This window comes from Diadema antillarum, unplaced genomic scaffold, assembly GCF_040938485.1.
Source record: "Diadema antillarum isolate AM-2024a unplaced genomic scaffold, OU_Dant_1.0 scf00000038, whole genome shotgun sequence".
Classification (NCBI taxonomy): Eukaryota; Metazoa; Echinodermata; class Echinoidea; order Diadematoida; family Diadematidae; genus Diadema; species Diadema antillarum.
The window spans coordinates 506,251-526,998 of NW_027270927.1; the positions used below are offsets into that span (position 1 = coordinate 506,251).

Here is a 20,748-nt window from a genome sequence, read left to right on the forward strand (position 1 = left end):
CACATGATATCATGACAATCTAGCTGTACTCTGTAGTACCCTCAGTACAGAAGAGCGGAGTAAAAACGAAGCTGTGTGATGACAAGCATTGTGCTACCGTTTGCCATCCCCAAAGTGCCTGCAACAGGAACAATACCAGCATGGCAGGAAATTACCTTTTGAGTGCGGCAGAAAACGTGGGCATAAACAGTTACTAATACACTTCTCTGATTCCAGCAAAGGCAATAGTGGGTGAAGTATGTCTCATAAAAAAAAAAAACAAGACAAAACAAACCACTGATGAGTGTTTTAGCAATGGTGAACTTCACCTATATACTGTATGTCATAATGTATTTAGTGGGTCTAAATTTTCGCAAATCGGGACTTCCTGACAATTTCACAAGTGCTAAGATTCACGATTGTGGAGTACAGCTCTGAACACAGAAATGTGTGCATGTAGGTTGCATTGATGTCAAGAGCAGAATTAATAATTTTGCATGTTTTTAAAACTGTATATTATCGCATCTGACTTGCAAAATTTGCAAAAATTAAAACCTCACAAAATCATTTGGCACATAGAGTAGCTCACTGGTAACTACAATTGTACATTCCCAGGGTCAACTGTCCATATCAGGTTACATCTTGTTCTTTTGCATAACATGTAGAAAGTAGTCCTAATCTAAGGTCTAACGACTACAGTACACGTAAGCCTACTTCTGGGAAAACTAGCAAGAAATTTATATGTTAACTTTCACTTTTAATCTTAATTTATGAAGAAAATGGAGTACACATGTGTACGAATGGAATTTGGAAGAAGAACCTCAAAACTACTTGAAATCAAAAGATTAAACAACAGAATTACACTGTCTGTTTGCAGGTACAGAAAATGATGTAATTGCACATACAGTACCATATAGTGTATGCATGTAGTTTTAACTTGTCATTTCTTTATTCTCTGAAAATTACAGGTCCCATGACATAAGAGCCAAGAAAACTGCAAATTGAGGAACACTCATGTACGTGTTCAAATTGTACAAGTTTGTGCTAACAAGTTGCATGACAAAAACACACACACACAAAAATTACTAGCGGTATGTAGCATTCACCTATGCCCTACAAACAAGTACCTGATACACAGAGCAGATTTTCATGCTGTCTTTCTTTTTTTAAGTGTGAAAAAAAGTTGAGAAAAGAATGGGAACTTTGCCTACACTGTACTGATACCTACAGATGTACATGTTGCAATACTCAAAACTTCTATACCATGTTTTTGTATCTATAGTGCTCACTATTTGATAACATGAGAAATTGTACGATAGCATATGATGTCACTCGTATACTGTATATAATACAGAAGTCCAAATCCTGCTATCAATTTGTGTCAATTCAGTCTTGATTTATCATGGAACAAATTCACAGAAAGTCAACACTAAATATGTCTGAAAAATGATGACAAAACATTCTATGAACAAGTCTACCGAAGCTTGAGAGCACTCATGTTTATTTATTTTTTTTAAATTTCTTTCAGATATTCATTGTTAGTAGAAAATAAGAGTATCATAGTTGCATTAACAAAGCAGGAATATTATTCAAATCATGTCACCCTGTAATAAAGCTGATTCAACTTTATGCAAATTATCGTTAGTGCTGAACTCACTGCACCAATACTGTTTCGATCACTGATTATTACACTAATCAGTGTGAGTTTCCTGTAGTTTGCTGTTACACAGCCTCATAATTCGTGCTACACATTTCCCCCGAAGGTTAAATATTGTTTTGTTAAGTTCCCTTCCGAAACTGTCCTTACATACTGTACATGTATTGTAATGTATGTAATCCTCGTCCAGTGTCTGTACACTGAACACTCTTGTGCAATATGTGCATTGTCTCAAAGTTACTTGGTTATGATTGGTTTTGGGATAATGTCCGTAGCTAATACCAGTCCTGCCAGATGTTCAATCACATGAAAATAATCTGGCCTAGAGATTCACTAGGGCAGCTGGTGCAGGTTTACTTAATGCAAATTGGTCAGTCAGTGGCAAGGAAAACTACGAAATGAGCTAAAAAAAAAGAAACAAAAAACAATGAAAATTTGTTGCAAGATCCTTTTCTAACTACTTAGCAGACTAACTGCCAAGTGATCTCTCTACTTAAGGTGAACACAATATTATGAGTATCAGATAGATGACCAGAGTAGTAGGATTTTCTTTACAATTGGCCAGCAAAATCAAACAATAACAACAACAAAAATAATTTTGCTGAGCTATAAGTTTTGTATGTTTTTAACATAAGTATCAAGCAAATTAGACGAGGTCAGGGCCCTGTTTTATCAAAAGATATTTAATCAATTTTAAATTTCCTTAACACACAGGCTGCCATAGACTTATGATAGAAATCATAATCAATTCTAACTTTTTTTTAAACTCTCAATTTTAACTCTTCACTTCTCCAAAGGCATGCAGTGTCTTGGGTGTTGAGTATCATTCAATACTTTTGTAATTGTCAACTTCTAAACTGAAATGAGTTTAAAAGATTATTGTTATGACATAAAAGTTAATAATTTCTTTGTTATTTTAATGAGGTCGAGGATTTCAAAAGTTGCTCAATTACGAACCAATTTTTTACATTTTTATATCATAGGATATCATATATTGATATACACATATACACAGGCAAAGCACCATGTGACAAGAATTTTATAAATACATTTGACTGACAGAACTGATTTTCATCATGGCAGTTCTGAAATTTCAAACAGCTGTGCAAACTTGTAAATGAATCTTCTTTCATTTTCTTTCAAAATGCTTTGATAGGGGTGATAAATTCTTGAAAAGTCTTTGAACCTATGAAGCTGTGGCAGAACTTCTTAATCAACCTGTGGTGTGGGTTGGTACACTGACATGGAGAGACACTGCTCATGCAGAAACATGATCATAACATTGCAAAAGGTCAAATGTGACAATGATAATGACTTAGAACATAACCTAAACAAATCAGAGAGTCTGTTGGATGCTGTTTTTTTTCTTTCCCAGAGGCTCTAAAATAATGAAAGAAAACTTCATAATTATCTGGCAGAGTAATAAAGAGATAATTTTGCAAACAAACTCAAAGAGTTACCTTTGCATTTTGTAGAAAATTTGTTAGTTTGGCATTAGATTTAAAAGTGCATGGATTGAGGAGAGATATAATTCATTGGATGTTTAAACTTGCAACTAATCTAACTGTCAAATACTTTTTAAAGACAGTTTCTTCCATGTTAAGAAATTGTGCGCCGAAGGAATATATGGTGAGGGAGTTAATTACCTGTAGCAGCCTTGTCTGGGCCAAAGAGACCTTCCTCTACCTCGGAGTAGATGTTTGCCACAGAAGCTCCTGCACTGTTCTGAAGACAGAGTTTCTTCCACACATCTTTCCTGACTTCATGCTCGGTTTCAGCCGCCCACCGCTCTTTCCTCACCACCTTCTTCAGCCGCTTCATGTCGTTGGGGATGTTTTCTGGAGAGTGCTGAGGCGACTTGGACACACCCTGTTCCACCCGGACAGTCTGCACCAGCTGAGGATCCACCCATAGCATCAAGGACTTCCTTTTGTCACTGCTGACATCCCCTCCACCTCCCTTCTCTCGACGCTGCACATGGCTGCTCAAATCGCCCACCTTGTCATCCCCTTCTTCGACCTTTGACCCGGCTTGACCATCAGTTGTGGTATTGTCTGTTTTCTTGATGTGCATCGCCGCAGAAACGGTAGGAACATCAATATTGACCTTGGGACTGGACTCACTGGTGTCCGGGCTGTTTTCTCTGAGCACATGACCTCCATTGGTAGCTGATTCTACAAATTAAATGGATAGATAATACTCAAAACTCATCATCAGTGCTGATTTATTTTTTCTTTCTCTCTCAACTTGCAGTTGCAGTTGAGTGAAATAAATGAGCGCAGATACAATGTTTAGGCACAAAATGACACACTGTGTATCTCATCTGGGATATGGAAACTAAGATATGGTTGGTTTAAAATTCTTTTCTTTTTGCGGGAAGGCGGCAGTGAGGATAAGCTTTATTAAGTGTCTTTGACAATCATGAAAACAAATGTGACCCGCGACAACGGTTTCAGGCAAAAGTCGCAAGAGCAAATTCCCTACTAGGCGGGGTACAGAGATATTGACCATTATTTTTGTCGATTTTGGATTTTTGCAGAAATCAAATCTTTGATATGTTTTCTACATCCACACTAAATTTCAAAGCATAAGACTCAGTTTTTACTATCGAAAATGGAATTTGAAACACCCTAGGTTGGATCACACTTGTCAGTTTCGAGCTTCTTTCGAATGCCACGCCAATATGCCCAGTGTTGCTATGGCGCAGGGTCTCACATGCAATTGGCTGGTGCCTCACACACATTTACATAGTTTGGCTTTCGGAGACACCAGTTGCAGCATTTTGGGAGTTCAATGCTTTGTCCACACGTACATGATTACGTCCTTCATTGTTCTGCTAAAATAGATACACTCGCTCTGTAGTACGTGCTCTTCGTTTGGCTTTCTATCTGAGCTATTCTACCGCAATGCTCGACAACGGAAGTGAAACAAAAAGTGAACAGCAGCACTAACTTCCAACATGTAAACTGATACATGGGGAACATGGTTTGATCACATCAGAGTCGCAAATCACTACATAAATCGTGAAACATGCTACCGGAAAGTTACCTGTCACTTGTAGTATGACATAATCGTGTGAAAAGAAAACTAACAATTTTCTCAAACTTGTCTACTAGTAGTAAATATTATGACAGCAGATTGGATCAAAGGACAGTAGACGAGAGGAAAAAAGCGGTGACATATTATGACCAATATTCAAATACTACACATCAAGATTGCACCATACTAACGAGTCGTGTTTGTTTGTTTGTTTTGATATAGGAAACACCATAGAACAAAGCAACATATGCGTGGCTTGTAAAAACAAAGCAAAACAGGATGCGTGACCATTGCCAGCTCTAGCAATTTTCTGCCTTAGAAGTGGTCCCCAATGATAAAGAAAAATCAACCACTTTGAAAACGCAATTTGTAATTGTGCAGATTCGCCACCCGCTCCCGTTACATGCACACGCGCATGGCGTACCACAGGTGGATGCCACTGGGTAATGCGTGCACCTTACACACGTACACCACCAAGCTTGCAATTATCTTATCTGCCATCTTGAAAGACAAAATGGTAGACAAACTCAAGGGAAATGCGTTGTTTTTCGGCTCCATATGCTGAGTTCCGAGGAAGGTGCCCGGGAAATCTGACTCTCTCAGTGAGCCAATCAGAAGGCGCTGTGATTGCTAGAGGCAGAGCTTAATATCGATTGGCACCATCATACGGATGGGTGATTCTCATCTCGCTTTGTCGCTTGGACATTGTCTTTGAGAAAGAGGTCAATCTTCAAAGCCTGTTTTCTCGCAATTTTGTCAGGCTAACAACTTAAAAAGTGCATTATATTTCACTTTCTATGCCTACTTACGGTGCCGAAGAATACAAGTATTTTATATCAATGCAAAGCTTAGGAAATGGGCAATGTGATTCAGTGAAAAAATGAATTTTCAAAATTACTGACTTTTGCCTGAACTCGTTGTCGCCGGTCACAAATGCTATAGGTTTAGAAAGTGAGAGCTGGCTTGTTACAGTGACTCATGATTTTTGTAATCTTTGAGAATGCACAATGAAAATTATGAGTTTTCTCCACATCTATGAAATACAATTATAAACCTAGATAGCCATCCTAAAAATCACAATGATTAAGTCTACAAATGTACGTATGTAATGGCAATATCAGAGCACTAAACATATGTTGGTGAATGGAAGAATACCTGTACCTTTCAACATATAGAAACAAACACACACAAACATTTGAGGCTACAGGATGGCACATGAATGTGATGTCTGGCAACCCTGACAGGCCTGGAATGGGAATGGTGAACTCGAGCCACATGGTCACATGCTGAGGGATGACTGAAAGAGTCCATTCATGGTAAACATACCCATCTTAGTCCCACTGACTGATAACAATGCTGTCACGAGACAAAATTATTAACATAGCTACACCCAAGGAACTTTATCAGATATCCAGTTACTGCCAACAGTCACACTAAGATTAGCAGCAACATATCATATGATATTGGCTGATGATATGGCATCTTCCAAGTGTCACAAGGTTGTAATGCTAGAATACAAACATACAAACAGATATCTCTATCCAGTTCTTGAATGCTGCCAACAGTTGTCGAAAGCATACATACATGTACTTCCTGTCATACATGAGTTTACAAAACTTATATTCTGAATGTCCAGGAAGTTTTGGTTTGGCTACTACTGTCTTTGGGGAAACTTTATACAAAAATCTGCAACTCCAGAGTGATTGAGAGGGTTCTCCGACGAGGCTAACAAGTGTTGGTTGCCAATACAGCTGTACTACCAGACAAAATATGGAAGAGTACTATAGAGGACTTACAATTATGTGCTTGTAATATCTCTATCTATGTACATTGTACAATGAACATCATGATAAGATAATGTATACAGCCCAATAGTGATTAAGTGCAAACAATGAAGTTATCCAGCATGGAACAAAATGCCCTTGAAGTCAAAGACAAATAATTCCATGAACAGTATGATTGAATCAGCAATTTGGAGAGCTGAAATGTCTTTTTGACAATGTAGACAGGCCTTGTCTTGCATGTTCTGTTTGCTCAGATTGGCATAGCCTTTTGTCAAACCTTTCTTGCTATGTGATGGCTATAACTGGCAAGCGAAGCGAGCCCAACCGAGCGCGAGAGTGCGGGGGCCTTTTGAGATCTGCTTCACACATTATTATTCACAAAACACGAACCCCCTGAATAGTCATATCAATGGGTTCTGGTCGACCAATGGAATGGTGCGCTCCCCACATCTTCTGTCTTGGTGTTGTCCGGCCTGTTCGCATGCATCACTCATCACTCATGGAGGTCTGTGGTGTGCATTCGCCATATTTTTATATGCAAATCGGGCTCGGGCAGATAGGCACGCAGATTGGTTGCCCAATTCTGGGAGCAAAAATTGGTAAATCAAAAGGCCAACATAAGGATGCAAATAAGATCTCAAAAGGCTCTCGCGCTGTCCAACACAGCTGAGTTCGCTTCATTTGCCCCATTCGCTCACCACCATACAGTGACATCGAGGGCCTTGGCAAAAGGCTAAGATTGGCAAAGATTACCTTGACAGCAACTCTGAAATAATTACCATTGTATACTTGTATGCATACAACTCTGAAACATAATCATTACTCTTATCTGTGCCATGAAGGAATGACACATCTAACCCTGCATGCCATATTTATTTCCTGTCCATAGGTATGTGGGTGAAAATTGTGCACATTTGACTCATTGGCATGGAAAGCGTTGAGACTAATACTCGTAAGAATAAACACATTGCTGCTATTTACACTTGTACATTGACAATATGCAAAGCAGTCACCCATGTAAAATTCTTCATTCTACACAGCATCTCCTACAGTGTATATATACGTGTATGCTAAAAAAAATCTGTGTGCTGGTACAGAAACTGAGACATAGCTTGTATTGTTCCGACTCCTTGTTCCCTCCCACTCCTACTGCCTACTCTTCACTGCTAAGCACATTTCCTCTTTGAACTTCACCTCATAATACAATAGGACTTTTAAAATCAAGTGCATACAAGTCTATAAATACACCATGTACATTTAGGAGGGGAAGTGAAAGTGACAAAGTTGGTGGAACACAGAATGTGAAGCCATTCCCAGCTCCTGACAAATAGTGCTCTGGTCCATGTGGTCTGTTCTACTAGTCTGTCCCATCTTAGAGTTAAATTAACTGTTCACTCTGTCGGGTGAAACACTGTGTGAATACTGAGTCTGTAAACCTGTTGCCTCCACGCCCTTGCAATTCTTAGAAGCGACATTCACTCACAAGCTACAGGTTTTTGCACTGCAATGCGAAAGACAATTTTATTCGCCACCGTTCACATACTTCTACTTTGTTGTCGGTTTCTCCATCACATAAAGACCTGGGCCATGGGGGCAGACAAACCATAAACAGACAGACATACAGACAGCCCCCATACAGAAAGCTTCTGGCATTCTTCAGAGACAGATAACAACCTGTGCTTTAGCCCATTTGTGTTCTATGGCAATGTGAAAAGATTCCAACATAAAATAATTTTCACTGATTAAAAATCATATACAGACTATATTTTGAGGGGTGGGCGTAGATCCACACTATACAATGATGTGTGTTATGCATTGTATGGTGTCTTTTGCTTAGCTTTGTACGTGTGCTTGTGTCTGTGTGGGTGGGGATGTGTGCATATTTTACTTTTGAACACACTCTCTGGCATTATAATGCTGCTTTAATACTGATAAGGGGTAATAAGCATACTTCATGGTTCTATAGGTTCCCTTATCAGCACTCTGATAGCTTGCTATAGATTAAATTTCAAACCTTAATATCTCTCAACATGTGATATGGTTCCCATGAAGAAGCATAAAACAAATACTAAACAAGTGGTGCCACAGTAACATTTCAGCTTATAAAGCAAGTTTTTCCACAATACAGTGCTGGATGGAAAGAACACTGTACATAAATGTCTAAAAGCAACAGTGTGAGGGGTGTCCTGCCAATGTATGAAAATTTGACAAAGATACAGAGTACATTGTAAATTTCATGAATGATAAATCTTTAACATCAAGAATGTAAATTTTGACAGGCACATCATAAAGTCATTTACTTGCGCATGTGATAACAAAGTGAACCATCATGTAGCCATAAGCTCAATCACTGGTACCTGTTCTATACTGGATAAACTGCATTTGTGATTTGATTTACAATGTAAGTCACGGAATATGTGATTGGGTCTAAAAATATGCAATGGGACAAAAGTAAACCAATATTCTTCATGTTCTACTTAAGGAGTATCATTCAGTTCTATGAAAGAACCAACATTAACATGTCCTATTTAGACATGATAAATTTTTTCACAAGTGAGTAAATTTAGAAGAAAAAATGAAAAACAAAGAGCAAGTTAACCCTGTGTTCTGACACTTTGCTTGACTTGCAAAGCTTTTTAAAAATCATTCAGAAATCTTTCCTAACTTGACCTAGAATGTTTAGTTGTAAAGTTGGCAAGCCCACTCAGGTATTACAATGTGTCTCAGTGTAACAGGACAGCCCAAGGAAGACGCAATTGGGATTAAGGGGATTAGGTAATCCCTATTCATTGACAATAATTAGTTTCCAGACATGCATGCCAATCATCAAAGGAAGCATGCTTGTCTGTTGGTCAAATTGTTAGTCAATTGACTAATAAAGCAGTCAGCAGAAATGAAGAACCCCATATTGTTACTTTCCCCACATACCACATTGTATCTGAGTTAACCTGGAAAACAAAACACCTCCCCATTCATGATAATTAAACATGCAGACATGCAGTGACAATCACTCACAGATATTCACAATCCACAAAGATAGCATTTTATGAAACTTGCTAATGCTACAAATAATATCATATTAAAAATAAAGTTTACCATCTTTGCCTTTGGTGGGGCTATCCAAATGCTGTCCAGCGGCCTGTGTATCATCTCCTTGTCTTGTCTCTTCACCTCCATTCTCTATGTTGGCTTCAACTACGCCAAACTCATTAGCACTTTTGGGAGAAGGAACTTCACTGGGATGGACAAGCACAAAGTCCGATATGTCAACGTCCTCTTCTTTTTCTGAGATTGGGTGGTCTGGAGTGTCAGGGGTTGGACCAGCAGTGATTTCAGATAAAGTTTGTTCAGGTATTTGGCAAGTAATGGGAAGGGTGCCTGAAGGCGGAGTACAGACTGTCTTTTCTTTAGGGGCATCTTCATGGGGTAATGTCTGGTCTGACTGAGAGATATCAAGTGCACTTTCTTCAGCCACTGGTGAAGTGACATTGGACTGGGAAGATGTCGGCTGCTCACCAGGGCCCTCATTTGACTCAATGTTAGCTGTCAAATTTGCAGACAGGTCCTTTTGATTCTGTGCAGATATCAGTGTGCATGGTGTCACAGATACCACAGTTGCCTCTTCATCAACATCTGGGCATATTTCTTGTGATTTTAGATCTCTTGCATCATTTTCATTGACACTTTCTGGGGTAGTGTCAACGTCTTCCCCTATGTGTTTGTCCAAGTTTTCCATTTCTGTCAGGTATGCCAGGGTTTCTGTTGGCAAGTCTCCTATCTCCTCCGAATTTTTGAGGGGATCCAGGATGACTTCATTTTCTCCTGTCATATGTGACATGCTGTCTGCAGAAGCTGTGCAGACTGAATTATCAGACAGGGCTGTGGCAGTATTTTCTATATTTTGAGGTTCTAATGGAGATGGCGAGTCAGCACTTTCTGCCTGGACGTCCAGTGAGTGAAAAGCAATGTCCTGAGAATTGCCTTCATCTCTTCCTGATGGCATCTCATCTTTAATGCCATTTAGGTGTATCTCTGCTTGATGGTTAACCAACTCAGTTTGTGAATCAAAACTGATACCTGTGCTTTCAGCAGGTGTTTGGATATCAATTTGGGGATTTTCACTTGGTGTGATATTTGAAACATCAGATGGGGTCTCTTCATGGGATTCAGCATCTACTTCTTCCTTTGGTGAAGGAGTGAGATCTGTGGGTTGTGGTAAAGTAACTGTAGTTGATAGTTGATAATCTGTCATTTCCTGATCAGGTCTGTCACAAGACAGAGCATCTTTTGTGGAACTGTTTGCATTGTCAGATTGATTTCCTGTTTGATCATCTATACTTGCTTTGGAAGCAGTGAAAGTGATATCCTGAAAACTCTCATGAGTTTCCAGACCACACAAATTCAGGTTGGTGTCATTATTTCTGGAATCTAACTGTCTTGAGTTCTCAGTTTCATTATTTTCCTCTTCCTGGGTAACAACACAGGTTTCTTCTCCAACACTACTAGGCATATCAACAGATGCATTTTCAGGTTCAACAGAAAGATCCCTTTCATGTTCTACGCTATCAGTTTTCTGTTGGTCACTTGTGATTGAAGCATCACAAGAGTCGCTGGCTTCAGTGAGAGCATTTTTATCACTTTCTTCCTTATCTCTAGTGTCTTCAGGGTTTTCTTGTGCAGATGGTATGTCAGTAGGATGTGCTTTACTTCCAAATCCATTGGATATTACCTCAGATATTGGTTCATCTGTTGCAGAAACAGGAGTATTTTCTGTGGGTCCACATATGTCATAATCACTGCACCTCTCAATAGTATTGACACTCATTATGGGAGATGTCTGTTCCATTTCACTGCCACTGCTGTTGAAATTTTCTGTTTCTGCTCTGATTTGTGCAAGAATCATTTCTGGGTCAACATCTGATTCATGACTGCGTGAATCATCGCCAAAATCAAAATCATCGGCTTCTACAGCTAACTGGGCTAGAATTTCCCGGGGATCAACACTAGAACTGCTTGGTTCACCTGTACTACCACTTGAGCCATTTCCAACATGGACACCTGTTTCTATAGAAGATTCAATGGCAGTGTGTTCATCAGTTAACTCATTTTCTTCATTCATGCTGGGTTCCTGGTGCAGTGATTGGGTGTCTTCAATGTGGGTGTTATCACTAGCATGAGTACTTTGTGTAGTATGAGAGGCAGAAACAGGTGCAATGGACTCAGAAAGGGGGAGGGTGTTAGAAACAGGGTTGCTAGGGGGATGGGAGGGAGAGGAGGAGTTGTCAGGGTGATGGGTAACAGAAGGTGCTTCTAGAGACAGAGGTGCATCTGAAAGGAGTGAGAAAGATAAAGAACACAAACTCACTACGATAATGAAACATTACAATAACAGTATAACAGTGACACATCATATACACAGAGACGTAGTTCAAACCCATTTCTGATGACTGATTACGTGTTAAGTTCTCACAAAGGGTAATTTTACAAGCTGCGCATTTCTGCAGTACAGTGTCAGATGGCCAATCGTCAACACAACAATAGGCTTGTTGGGGCTATGGCTTTTGATTTGATATTTAACAAATAAAATATTTTATAACATTGAAGTGTATTCTGAAAATGATTTAAAGTATTATAAAAAAAGGACAGATGATCTGTTCAATAAAAAAAAAATCTTAGCCCTATTTCACAGTGAAAGAACAAATGCAATCAATTTTTAGATTTAGTCTGAGATGAGACATTACTGGGTATCTCATCACCAAAAATAGGACCGAGACTTTCTGAAAAACCAAACATGACAAATGGAAAAAGAAAAATTCCTTCACTTGTATGTTGACCTTTCTTTTTTTTTTCTTCTTCTTTTTTTTTTTGCTCATACTATAATCCTGCTATTTCAAGGTTTCCTTGTCGTAGGACAAAACCCCAATACCTGTTGCATTTTTTTTTTCTTTTAATGCCAAAATACATTGCACAAGGTATTCATTCACTAGAGGAAGATGATCTCTCTATAGGGAGCTTTTTTTTTCACTGAAATTTTTTTTTCTTGCATGTATAATCACTATTCTCTAATAAATTTACTTACTTTTAAATATATCACTTCATAAGATGCGAACTTTTTTCCATTCATTTTGTTTGCACACAACATGAGCATTCCCCTTATATGTAGAATATTGTTATGTCATTTCATACCCTCATTTTTTTTTCTCCACAACATTTTTTTGAGGAAGCTTATAAAATTGTGTCATATAGCTCTATCCTGCATATATTCAAATGCTAATACTTGAGGTGTCAAAACTTGCTGCTAGCAGCTCTCAAAATATTTGCATAGTATTTTATACTTTCTTTCCAGCAAGAGAAGGTAAAAATAAATGTTATCTTTAAAAAGAATCAAGTAATTGACACTGTTTAGTTCATATACTTTCAAACACTGCACTAAGCACTTTAATGCACTTGAGGTCATAAACAAGTTTACCATATGGGTCTGTCAAATGCAGAGACAGGAAATAAACACGACAGAAAGAAGGATAGGATGTGAATCAGGAAACAGATTGGTTGTGTGTCATTGGCACAATTTTGAAGCATGGCAACTGAAAACGAGCACAGTAGTTATCAAAGCGCAATATTAAAGAGAATGACAGCATGCTGTTAGTAGTGAGATCTAAACTTGCTTGAGATGTGTAAGAGGTATGCACTGGAAATAACTCAACAAACAAGTCTCAAGTTTTGAGAGTCAACAGGTTTTAGTCATGCAGATGGGTTAGAGATGATAGGCCCTGAATCCCCTCCACACATAAGAAAAATATAGTAAATTGCAGGGACTTTGAACCATGCTGCTAACATGACTGCATGCACATATATGTATCTGGTCTACCATGTCTGCCAGAAAATTAACTAAATGTCCATGAATTGAATAGATCATCAAGGCACAGAAGAAGCCCAAGTGCATCTGTAAGACAAGATACAATGTATTGTGTTGGTGGTAGCTTGTTGGCACACAGCATCTTACTGTGTCCAGGCAAACTATTGCAAGGTAATACTGGCAAATATGTCAGCCTTGTAATGTTTAAGTAACAATAGATATTTGTTATGACACTCTACATCTCTAGGAGATAGACTTACCTGACTGTGATTGAGTAGTACAAACAATAATGCTGCTTTAAGACATTTGGACACAGTGAGCAAAATCCCACATCCATGTAAAACTGGTTTGTAGAACATCATTCACTAATTTCTCTGATTAAACAAATAAAATCACAAATCTCAAATATATTACGACAAACTAGAATATTTTGAGTACCGACACACATTTTCCCCCACTTTTAAACTCTCAAAAGGGATAAACCTTTACGAGAAAATTATTGAGATGGAAAGCAATGATACTTTATAACAGCAATGCAAGACTCTTTTACATTCAGTTAACATCCAAAATTACAACATTCTGGCATCCTGGTACAGCTGTATCACTATGATATCTCTTCAAAAAGACCTGAAAAAGTGAAAAATAGTCCCCTGATTACTTCTGCAATAATACTTACCCAACAGAAGTCTCTGTGCAGAAAATTCAAAGTGATTCCATGATTATAATTGTAAAAAAAAACTGCAGTCATATAATATGTACCCACTTCCAAAGCCAAGTGACCACATAACTCTTGTGTACTGGTACGTACACACGTAGGTCTATCTATGGGATCCCTTGCTACAATGTATGTAACTCAAACACATTCTGATACCTGTAAAAAGTATGGTTATTTCTAAGATGATGCTCATAATGAAACTAATACTGCACATGGCATATACTTAGCAAGTCTAAATTTTCGCGAGTCAGGACTTCCCGACGATTTTACGAGTGGTTAATTTCGCAATCGTGCAGTAACGTAACGAATGGAAAATGTATACATGCACGTCACATTCATATTGGGATCAAAGTCAATATTCTTGTGTGTCTGTAAATTTGTGAATAGAACCTGACTCACAAAATTCACGACAGTAAAAACCTAGCGAAATATGTGGCATATACAGTATGTTTTGTTTTGGATTCATTCACTTTATTTGATATCTTTTTTTTTCTCCCCAGTGTACACTCTCCAATAAAACTGAATTTAGCAGGGGTTCTAGTCAACCATCTACACTGTACTAGTAAATCGCACCTGTGGTTTACTACAAGCTTTATAGATTTTCCATCTGTTCCCTGGTTTCATGGAATTAGTTAAATGAGTCATCTAAATGATATGCTGTGAAAGGAGAGGGGTTAGTTGAGGCCAACGAGACCTCACAGATGGCAGCTCCTGGTTCTACTCAAATAAAGATCGGCTGAATAAAATACAGCTTGTCCTAACAATATGATAGTCAAACATGCTCATGAATCTGACTAAACTTCCCAGCCTTCTAATTACCAAGGCTACAGCCATTATCATATGAAATGGAGCAGGAGTACAGGAAATGGTGCAGATATGGATGACTGCATTTGAGGATTGGTGTATACACGTATCATAAAAGTTGCATTGCCCTGGTTTAGCACAAAGTACATTTTAGTCCGAGATGTTAATTTACCTGCATCCCCTGCACTGTGTGTGTCTTCTCCCACTGTCTTTGCATCAGTGCTGGGCTCCATTCCACCATTTGCCACACTAGCATCTCCAGTCTCATCCATTGGTGTTGGCATATTTCTTGTCTAGGACACCACTATAATGTTACTGCAACAGTAATAGAGATACATTTCAAATTTATAGCAGAGTATTAATATCATTGTACTGTAAAAGTGGAAATTTTCGCTGAGTAGACATTTTTGCACATTTCTTGCAATTAAAACTAGCCCAAAAATGAAAGCATACAAATATTTTTGCTTGCCATGCATGTACGTTCCAGTAATTGATGTCTTCATTCCGCAGAATTAAAAACACAGGAAACTCTTCTTATCTGGCCAAGCGCGAAAAATTTGTAGCGCAAAATATCCACTTTTATAGTATATTCCACGCGATGTAAAATATCAACAAAGTCTTCATTGAGCAGTTGCTGACTTGAGGATGATTTTTCTATCAATGAATGTAATGCATATCAGAAACAAAGCAGAAAGTAAAGATAAAAACTCTGAAAGCCAACAACAAACACAGACATGTTTCTACTTTGGCAAATAGACGACTTATTTTTTCACCCATACATTTGTAGGAGGTGAAAAACACATGTCTGAAATTGAAAAGGTATTTGAAATGTTGTACACTTTTTGTATAGACTGCATATTTATGAATTTCAATATGGAGTAAATATGGAACTCTTGTCAATAAACATCATACCATTTCCAGCAATGTCAATTTAAAATTATGTTGTGACGTTGTATGTGATGTACATGACGTACAATTGTATGCCAATATGTTTCAGATTCAATTCCAGTTTGCGTAATGTCTTTGTGTATACTTGAATATACTAAAGTTGTAATATGGTCCAATGTACCAAGAATTTCCATGGTGGAAAAAGAAGTAAATCAAATATAGAAGGTCATCTCTAGGACCAATACTCAGCCAAGTCTGAAAGCTGTAGCCTGTTCTGAATTTCAAGGAACAAAAAGGTGTAGTCAGAAAATATTGGTGTACAATTTTTGTTTTTTGTTTTTGCTCATTTTATGCTACAGTGTACAGTGTATATCTTTGATTTCTGGGTAGGAATATTTGTAGGGGTACAGCTGCTATATGTTATTCATATTTTCCTACTAACTTGCTGGTCCTAGTGGCAGTGAATTTGATAATTATAATGCAGACCAGTACTTTTTACCATGTTATGTGCTGCCAAAACCTTTAACCCATTGAGGACGAGTCCTGAGTAAACTCCAGCAAATGTCTAAGAAAAATGTGTGTAGTAGCAAAATCAGTCCGTCCGCAACAGCTTAATAGCTGTTGTTGCAGAAGTGCTTGCTCAATGGTTGTACACGCGAAATTAAAAACATGCAAAATTCATCTTATTCCTCTGAGTGAGAAAAATAGCCCCCACAAAAAATTCCACTTTACAGTAGTACCTGCAATCTTCATTAACCCATTGAGGACGGACTGATTTTGCTGCGAGACGTATTTCCCATTAACACCTGCCCAAGAATAGTCAGGACTTGTCCTCAACAGGTTAGGAGTCCGAATCCTGAACATGCTTGACAGCATAAGAGTCAGGCAATCCAGGGGGCTTAGGTCCATAAACAGCTACAATTATGACCTCACGTAATGACATTTTCAGTTTACAAAATGGTATTCTCATACTTTTCTGTTTCCCAATGACTTAACAAATATCTTTCTTTGAAAAATTTCTATGAAATTATTGCTAAATACTTGAAATAGATATCACATACTACCCACATGCAACTTCCAATCATAAATGTGAAGGTGCTTGTTTCATTGTTGGGTTGAACTGAGCAACTGTGATGAAATGCCAAATGTACAGTGCCAGTCTTTGATACTCTTAAACCGATAAACCTTATCGACTATCCAACTTGCTGCTAGAGGAAGCATGACATGAAATGCATGATGGGATTGAAAAGGGATCAAGCTCGGACATGCTTGCACCATTAGCTGTTTACGCCATCATACTAATTTGAACCAGAGACTACAGATATTTTTCCCATTTTTGCCAATTTTGATGAAGGAAAACAAATCATATGATTTTTAACAATAAGCAGATTAACATATGTGACATAAAGACTAAACTTGGAGATATATGATACACTTCAAATAGTTCTCCCACATATCTATTTTTATCTAATTCATGAATGTTTTCTTTAAAAGCAGGGTTGTCCCGTTAAGAGCCACAATGGCCTGCTTTGCAAGGGAGCCCTGTGTCAAATACGAAGGTTACAAAATCAAATACATATTTAAAAATAATATCGAGTAACATGTGCATACAAATGGAAAATTAAAAAAAACAAGGAAAAGTAGAAATTACGCAGTGCGTAATATATGTCCCCGCCGGAAGTAGCATTTTGTAGCAAAATGTACAATACAGGTCACAAATCAAGGTCAAAGGTCAAAGAAGTCAAAGGTCAAAAATTCTGTGTAGAAGTTTTGAAGCCCTCACCTAGTGCCATCACATAAAGCAAACGGAATCAAAATCGGGTTAGAAATGGCGAAGGATTTTGTAGCCAATGTACAATATAGGTCAAAAATCAAGGTCAAAGGTCAAAGAAGTCAAAGGTCAAAATTCTGTGTAGAAAGTTTTGAAGCCCTTAGCTAGTGCCATCACATAAAGCAAACGGAATCGAAATCAGGTTAAAAATGGTGAAGGAGTAGCATTTTGTAGCCATTGTACAATAAAGGTCAAAAATCAAGGTCAAAGGTCAAAGAAATCAAAGGTCAAAATTCTGTGTAGAAGTTTTGAAGCCCTCACCTACAAATATGTAGTGCCATCACATAAAGCAAACGGAATCGAAATCGGGTTAGAAATGGCGAAGGAGTAGCATTTTGTAGCAAAATGTACAATAAAGGTAAAAAAATCAAGGTCAAAGGTCAAAATTCTGTGTAGAAGTTTTGAAGCCCTTACCTAGTGCCATCACATAAAGCAAACAGAATCAAAATCAGGTCGATATCATATCATCAACGATATGAACATGCATGAACGTTGTTGTTGTTGTTGTTTTTGGGGCACGTCATTCACATATGAATACATTTGCGCCTTCATCTGCGTAATATCATTATTTTGCATATTTATCAATTTCTCCAAAAAAAGTGAACTTAATACTTTACAATTATTTTTATGCATGCTATCTGTCTGCTGTCATACGGTTAGGGCAGATAAGTCCTGGTGCATCAATGACAAACTCTGGTCAGCCCAGCTTGTTACATTGAGCAGGCTTCTCAGTCGCGCACACAGACCTAGACCCCCCATTTGCCGCACTCAGGGCTCTCTGCCCAACGCATATGGTGCACAAGCAGACTCCCGAATGCGATATACATTGTACATTATATAAACATCAAAACAATTATTTCATACTACATTTCAATACGTGGTCTGTGTGTGACAAACACCTATTTCAAATGTAAAGAACGCCACAAAGTCTCCTGGAGACATCCTCGGTCTCAACACTGGCACCAACTTGATCTTGTCATCACCAAGCGTACAGACCTTAGCAGTGTTCTCCACACACAGAGCTATCACAGCGCAGACTGCGACTCAGATCACTCCCTCGTCAGTAGCAAAGTGAGATTGATGACAAAGAAAATACATCGAACCAAAACCAAAGGTCTCCCACGCATCAACACTTGCTGTATCAACGACCTCGAGAGATGTCGACGATTTCATGACACGTTCAATGAGAAAATGATCACTTCAATTCCAAATGACAATGATATTGATAGTAAATGGTGCCACCTTTACTAGGGATACTATCTACTCCTCAGCCTTCTCTGTGTTCAGGAAGAAGGAACGTCGGAGCGAAGACTGGTACGAAACTCAATGGGATGAGATGCAATCAGATGTTGAAGCCAAGAGGAAAGCCCTGCTGGCCTACAAGCAGAACCCCATCTCTAGCACACATAATGTCCTAAGAACTGCTCGCAACAAGGTTCAACAGACTGCGCGCCGTTGTGCTAATGACTACTGGTTGAACCTGTGCCGCAGGATTCAGACAGCTGCAGTCAGCGGAAATACCAGGGACATGTACGACAGCATTAAAGCTGCAATCGGTCCCACCGATCAAGACTGCACCGTTGAAGACAAAGACTGGAGAAGCCATCACAGACCAATGTAAGCAGCTTGAATGCTGGGTAGAACATTACCTGGAACTTTATGCAGCCCAAAATAAGATAACAGATGCTGCCTTGGACACCTTACCTAGCCTTTCAATCATGGAGGAGCTGGATGCCCTGCCTACAAAAGAAGAACTCAGCAAAGCCATTGACCGTCTATCCTGCGGGAAGGCTCCTGGAAATGATGGTATCCCACCAGAAGTTCTAAAGAGCGGCAAGCCAGTACTACTGCAACACCTCCATGAGCTCTTGTGTCTTTGCTGGGAAAAAGGCAACGTACCCCAAGATATGCGTGATGCCAGTATCGTCACTGTCTACAAGAACAGGGGAGACCGCAGCGACTGCAACAACTATAGAGGCATCTCTCTCCTAAGTGTTGTGGGAAAAGTCTTCGCACGTGTAGTTCTGGCACGCCTGCAGAGTCTTGCCTCCCGGGTGTATCCAGAGTCACAGTGCAGCTTCAGGGCAGGCCGATCTACAGTAGACATGATCTTCTCACTACGCCAGCTGCAGGAGAAGTGCCGTGAGCAGCAAAAGCCGCTGTATATTGCCTTCATAGACCTGACGAAAGCCTTTGACCTGGTCAGCCGAAGTGGACTCTTTAGTCTCCTGCAGAAGATTGGATGCCCCCCGAGACTGCTCCAAATTATCATTTCCTTTCACGAGAACATGCAAAGTAGAGTCTGCTACAACGGGAGAACTTCTGACGCCTTCCCTGTGAACAGCGGTGTGAAGCAAGGCTGTGTCCTCGCACCGACACTTTTCGGAATCTTCTTCTCCATGCTCCTTCAGGACGCCTTTGTTGACTGCACAGAGGGCATCTACATCCGTACCAGAGCAGATGGGAAGCTATACAACATCGCCCAACTGCATGCCAAAACCAAAGTTGGAAAGGTTCTTATCCAAGAAATGCTGTTCGCTGACGACGCTGCTCTGGGTATCGCATACAGAAGCGGGATTGCAGAGGCTTGTTGATCGTCTGTCCCATGCCTGTAACGAATTTGGACTAACCATCAGCCTGAAAAAGACTAAGATCTTGACCCAAGGCACTGAATCTCCTCCATTAATTAATGTCACACATCTGGAAGAAGTGGACTCTTTCACCTACCTTGGTTCAGCAATCTCCAGTTCCCTCTCCCTTGACAATGAGATAAGCAATAGGATAGGGAAAGCTGCCGCAGTCATGGCCAAACTGAACAGGCGCGTATGGAACAACAGTCAGCTGACCAAAAACACTAAACTCTGCGTTTACCAAGCCTGCGTCCTCAGCACCCTGCTATACGGCTCCGAGTCCTGGGCAACATATGCTGGCCAGGAGAAGAGGCTCAACACCTTCCACCTCCGTTGCCTCAGACGACTCCAGCACATAAAATGGCAGGATAGGGTGACAAATGCAGAGGTCCTCCAGCGTGCCGGCATTCTCAGCATGTTTTCACTCCTCAGCCAGAGACGCCTGAAGTGGTTGGGTCATGTGCGTTGAATGGAACCAGGTCGCATCCCGAAGGACATGCTGTATGGAGAGCTAAGCGAGGGGTCTCGTCCCATGAGAAGGCCGCATCTTCGCTTCAAAGATGTG

At 39.4% G+C, this 20,748-nt stretch overlaps 1 protein-coding gene across 2 annotated transcripts in view; it reads right to left on the bottom strand.

Moving 5' to 3' along the window:
* The window catches only part of LOC139710402 (TBC1 domain family member 24-like), a 46,963-nt gene that overhangs the window by 20,812 nt on the left and 5,403 nt on the right, over positions 1–20,748 (bottom strand). Inside the window, exons 2-4 of one of the 2 annotated variants that reach the window (XM_071622320.1) lie at positions 15,007–15,149; positions 9,556–11,787; positions 3,283–3,810 (exon numbers count right to left, since the gene is read on the bottom strand). In XM_071622320.1, the coding sequence (XP_071478421.1) occupies positions 3,283–3,810; positions 9,556–11,787; positions 15,007–15,118 (2,872 nt within the window). In that variant the 5' untranslated portion in view covers positions 15,119–15,149. The remainder of the gene's footprint in view (positions 1–3,282; positions 3,811–9,555; positions 11,788–15,006; positions 15,150–20,748) is intronic. The other variant, XM_071622327.1, reaches the window with a different exon arrangement.